Below are 6,000 nucleotides of genomic sequence, written 5' to 3' on the forward strand. Positions count from 1 at the left end.
GAATCACATTCGCTCAATGATAACCAATTATTTTTGGCCCCATTTGGATGAAATTTATTTGGACAATATTTTTGTTACTTTTGTAGCGCTCTTATTGAAAAACCCCGTAGTTTAGTATGAGCAATGAAGAAATATGTAAATTTGTTTCATGAGTGATATCTTATACTCATTTATTTAGTTGGATACATGACCACTTTTCTCGAGAACGATAAATAAGTAAAAAATTATTTTCTCCGCCTCGGCCCTAAAATCGAAATATCTGCTTTAAAGTTCGGAATATCATTGGCGTTGAATATTTTTCGGCAAACCTTACAGTCAAATCATTAGCCCTAGATTTTGTGGTTAAAATACTTTCTTTTCAAATACCCGATTTTAATCTTATGTAGTAATTTTCATATACCATAAGTTGGTCCGAAAAATGTTATTCACATTGAAAGGAGAGAAAGTTGCAGTCTTTTAATTACTTATTAATATAACTAATGGAGAATTTTTTAACAACCAAATCTCCTATAGCAAATACTTCGATTTAAGAGACTGGCTTAATAAAAATAGAGATTATTCTTTTTTTATTTATGAGTCAATATCTTTAAATTTTTTTTTTAAATCCTAGAGAAAAAGTTGTAACGCGGTAAAATGTTGTAAGTTAAGCCAGAATATTTTCTTCAACTAATCAATCGGGACGAGAAAGAATTATAACTTATTACTTTAGCAACCAGGGATTTTTAATTANAAAAAAAGCGATAGAAAGAAACCCAGAATTTATAATAATAACCTAATAACAACCAAAAGCTCTACAGGTTTTTTAAGCCACTTAGGTTTGAGCTTAATTTCATAAGCCCCAAAAACTGTTGCACGACACTCATACAAACGGAATGTAGCTAAGATTCAGATATCTTAGCATATTGACTCATAATATCCTAATCGATAATGTCATTAATTAATTTCCAAATATGTGCATACCGTTGTGTAACATTCGTTTTGGCATTTTGCCTGCGATTTCAATTTCGCAAACTTTCGTTTTTATCGCACTCATACAATGTCTCGCTCTCTCCGGAAGCGTTACAATTATTTAATTAACTAATTTCATAGTAATTGAGGGATTATCGCCACAAACCACAAAAGCACAAATACTACCCTCATTGGCAATGACATATCGACGGAATTGATGAATGGCTGACGAAAGACCGAGGCAGATAATTGAGAAGCAACAGCAGAAAACGCAAACCGCACTGAGGGCGGAAACAATTAGAGCAAAACAAAATTAATGTTGATGATACAGAAACAAACGTTAAATGCGATGATATTGTATAAAATCGTTAAATATATAGTATGTATGATTACGTGGGCGTTTTGTATTAAAGGAGGAGGTGAAGACACTATTTTATGAGGAAACTTAATATATTATTTAATTTTATAATTTTGATGTTTATTAAGAATTGGCATCTTTTATATTTAATAGATATTAACAAAGCATGTATTTAAATACTTGGGAGTGCTTAAGGAAAATCTTTATGGTGAAAAACTTAACCCAAAAATAAGAAAATACTGTGTGGCAAAACCCGTTTCTCAAGTAAACGTTACATTTTTGAAGTTTTCTTAAGTGATAACTCAAAGGGAAACGATCTGCTCATTAACAATTTACTTCTGCATATAGTTTTCCATGCAAGTTTCTTCTAGGTTTTTGATCTGATCAAGGGACCTGTGAATATTCACAGCTCTGTTGTTTTAGCAGTAGAACACTTTCGTGACATAATTTTGAGGAGAATTGTCCACTTGACAATCCCAGGTCTGGTATAAATCGGGTTCGATCCGACTGTTGTGGGATAGACCTCGTCCTTGTTTATAATAAAGATCAATTGTAAATAATATTTAACAAATATCATAATTTCTAGGACGCTTGAATGGTATATGTATATTTTCAGCATATGTATAAACGATTTTAAATTAGTACCTGAAATTTTTAGCCAACGTTTCTTTAAATCTTTTGAACAGTATGAGCATAGCAGTGTTGATTAGCAATTCTTCGGTAATCGCACCTTTTCTTATTTCAGGATGCTTTCTCATCGGCAGCTTAAATATGGTTTACGGAAAATGGAGAGGATGTGGTTGTGTGAAAGTAATTTTAGGAAACCACCTTGATCTTAGACGGGTTTTAATTGCGCAAAAATATAACTGTCTGCTTATGGCAACTACAAGTATTTGCAAGCCTCATACACTGCCCTTCAGCCTTCTATGTATATATTGTAATATTAGTATATATTGTAATATTTATGGTACCTATATACTATTGTGGTCAAAAAGTAAGGTGAGGTGAAAAATTCGACTCATATCGTTTCGCATGCTTCGTATTCGGCTCCATTCGACTTATAGCTATTTAACATAGAAGCAGGAATTGAAAAAATACTATTTCGATGACCGCACAAATCGTTGTCAAAAGTGCACTTTATCGTACAATAGTTACTGTGCAAGGGAGAAATGGATTTGGAAGAATAAATCAAGAATTTACATTTCTGAAACAAATTCACTTTACTTTTTGATTACTGCAATATACGATACATCATATTTGGTGATATAATTCACATGTTCATACAAAAGTAGTGGGCTTTTTCAGTGAAGCACACTTTTACCCACCATAACTCCACAATTGGTACAATAAAAATGAACATTTGAAACCCTCATCACTTTTAATCCCAAAACCACCTTATCTAAAGCGCTAGCTCAAGGGCTTATAGTAAACTATAATATTTTGTCACTGTTACATAGTGTGTAACCCTTACTCACTCACTGGCACATCTGAAGCGTTCGGTCACCTGGGTTAAGTGCACTCGAGCATGACTGCTGCTGACTTGTATTTTTTTACAATTTTTTATTCGAGTATCCGCTACCGTTGCTGCTGCTGTGAATGCTGTTGCCACAGTGTCTAGGGACATTCTGTTGATTTATGGATTAATTTCGGTCAGCAGAGCTAATTATATAACTATGTGTGTGTGTATTATACGAGTATGCGTGGTTCACAGTTTCGGTTACGGTTGACTGACGGGTATTTGCACACATAGCGTAAACAGGGTGATGCGAAGAGTATTTTTATTAAAATGTTTGTTTTTGAATAGATGATGGAGCCCCAAATGTAGACAACACTTTAGTGTGATAAAAATAAATATTTGTTGCCTACAATTAGGCGCTTATTCCTAATCTATTTTTAGTACTTATTTAAGTTATATTTAGTTGTTGCAACACAACAAAATTTTATTTTTCGCCTTCTATGTAACCCGTTATTCTTTTTTTTGTATAAGTAGGTTGGAACTAACATGTATGTCTGTATATGTCATTATAAATTATCGCTGGAAGGAAATGCTTCCGCATGGTGTGTGGTGAAAGTGAGTTATGCTGCAATTGCTGTTGTTTTAATAATGAGCAGTATATTATCTGAACCCAGACCATTTCATCCTCATTATGCCATACACTGGCATTTCATAAAATATGATACATAATGTTTCACGTTTCATTCTTTCACTTTTTTCTCTCCCTCATATATTTCTGCGCATTTCTTTACGTCCGCAATCGCTGTCTTTGGACTGCGTGAAATCTTCACAAATTGCTGTTATTTGGACACGACGAACACACTCCCGCCCATACAGGATGGCTCAATAGAATTTGAGGAGTTCATACGCGCCCTCTCCGTGACATCGAAGGGAAACTTGGATGAGAAATTACAATGTAAGTTTATTGCTATGTTTGTATTATGCTTTTTCGTGTTTCTCGCCCTTATCGCCTTCCTTAAGTATCGTTCTATCGATTGCACATAAATATTATTGAAAGCTTTGACAGTGAGTAATATCCGTTTGTAGGTGGAGAATTTATTTACTTGTTTATATCTTAGCCATGCAGTTTCAATGTGACACAAATACATACATTTATGTATGTATACATATATACATAATTGTATACATACGTACAAAAATCTTTTGAGTAGCGTAATCAAAACAATATCCTCTCATTTTTATTATTTTCGCGTGGCTTCGTTTTTGGCGAATTTCTTCTTCATTGCCTTGTAAGCCCATCAACCACTTCAATTCTCGTAAAAACACTGTGTTCAGTTGATAATTCGCATTTCCCTTTCATTCAGTTTGTTTTGAAAGTCGCGCTCGTTGTTGTTGCATACAATTTTTGTTTTTGTTTGATTTATTCCTCACGAATTTTTGCATAATTTTCGACTGTTCGCGCATTTTCACAATTGGCATTTTATTGCTGCCATATTATTGAGATTTTTTCATGAAATATGGCAAGGTGCTTTTGTGTATTAACATTTTACGTGGGCGTAAAAGCATTTTAGTGTAAGAGATTTATTTTTCCTTGCGGTCTTTACTAACCAATGAAATTAGAGCAATGAGTTTACGAGGCATAAATAATAAAAATTTGACACAATATGAAAGTAAGCTTTTTACAGTGAGGACTTTAGTGACTTTTGGAGTACACATACCATAAAATTTATACTATATATTTTATGCTGAGGGTGAAGTAAGTGTCGGAGTTGCCTTGAAGAGTTAATATCATTTTCAAGTTTAACCAAAAAATATTGTATTAATCAGAGAACAGAGTGTAAAATCGATGTCAGTGATGTTCAGTTTCACATTTATAATTATATTTTGATATCTACTTTAAAACCAACTTGCTTATCAGTAATAGATATATATAATTGCTACAATCTGAAAACGAACACATTTGAACGGTGCAGAGTTAAACAGAATTTGGATAGAATAATTAGCGAATAAAGGAAGGGTAGGGTAACATGTTTAATTTTTTTGGGCTAACAGTTAAGTTGGGTTCAAAATGCTTACATAACTCTATTTATGGATATATACGGTATCAAGTCAACCGATTACATAAAGACCCAAACATCCAGTGCACTAAGGTTAGGGAAGGTATGCACAGGTTATCAAGCTTTTTCCAGTTGCCAACTTTTTGGAATATTTTTTCTACATATTTTTCTTTCATACTAATATCAAAACTATTGTTATTTACTCTAAATTAATATAAAGGAAGACATTTTCTGGGTGCAAAATTTCGTTCTATGAGAAGTAGATGTCGGTATGATCTGATTTCGTCCCTTCCTAACTGCAAGATAAGGCAGCTCAATATTAACGTTACTTCGTATTATAAATATTATAACGGGTGATCCAAGAATAGATACTTTTTTCAAAGCCGTTTTTTGACAGATCACGCGCCACCATCATTCATCTTCAGATCCACTATTTATTCTTGGATAATATTCGACGAATAGACTACGTTCAGCATGCAGTGAAGAAAATATAGCAATCGAAGTTGAGTATACACCCAAAGACCGTTGAGAGTCGATTGGGCGCCGTTCGCATCAACTCGGACTGACATATGGAAGGAAATGGGGCTTTCACGTTGAAGTCTTAAGTTAAAAGCGAATAAAAAAAATTTGAAAAATTCCAAGAAAATATGACGTTTTCGAACCAAATGTTGTTCAGCGATGTGGCCCATTTCTGACTCAATGGCTGTATAAACAAGCAGAATTTGCCGCATTTGGGACGAAAAACGACCTGAAGAGATACAAGCAGAAAAACAACGGTTGGGTGTGATTTGTAGTGGAATCAAAATTAATTTTCAAAAATGATGCCGGGGAGATGGCGACCGTTATCGCGCCAAGAACTGGCTGTTTGATGCCTATATTGAAGCTTATAATCTCGGCAACAGTTGGTTTCAACAAGACGGATTTATTGAGACAACACTTCGTTGATCAGATAATTTCACATTTTTGGCTGGTCGATTGGTCACCGAAATCGTGTGATATCACACTGTTAGACTTTTCGCTGTGGGGAAGCGTAAAGTGTAAAGTCTATTCGGACAACCTTGCGTCGATTCAGACCTTGGCGAAAAGTATCACGCGTGTAATTCGCCAGCTACCAGTCGAAATGCTCTAACTAGTATTCGAAAATTGGGCTCAATGAATGGGCCATCCGATAATCTTCAAAA

The 6,000-nt window shown here is 34.3% G+C and overlaps 1 protein-coding gene across 1 annotated transcript in view; it reads left to right on the forward strand.

Annotated features, from left to right (window-relative positions):
* Nucleotides 1-6,000, forward strand: part of LOC108965176 (frequenin-1) — a 64,563-nt gene that overhangs the window by 52,357 nt on the left and 6,206 nt on the right. Inside the window, exon 5 of the mRNA XM_018927399.1 lies at nt 3,639-3,717. Coding sequence (XP_018782944.1) covers nt 3,639-3,717 — 79 coding nt within the window. The remainder of the gene's footprint in view (nt 1-3,638; nt 3,718-6,000) is intronic.

This window comes from Bactrocera latifrons, unplaced genomic scaffold, assembly GCF_001853355.1.
Source record: "Bactrocera latifrons isolate USDA-ARS-PBARC rearing strain unplaced genomic scaffold, ASM185335v1 scaffold_136, whole genome shotgun sequence".
Classification (NCBI taxonomy): Eukaryota; Metazoa; Arthropoda; class Insecta; order Diptera; family Tephritidae; genus Bactrocera; species Bactrocera latifrons.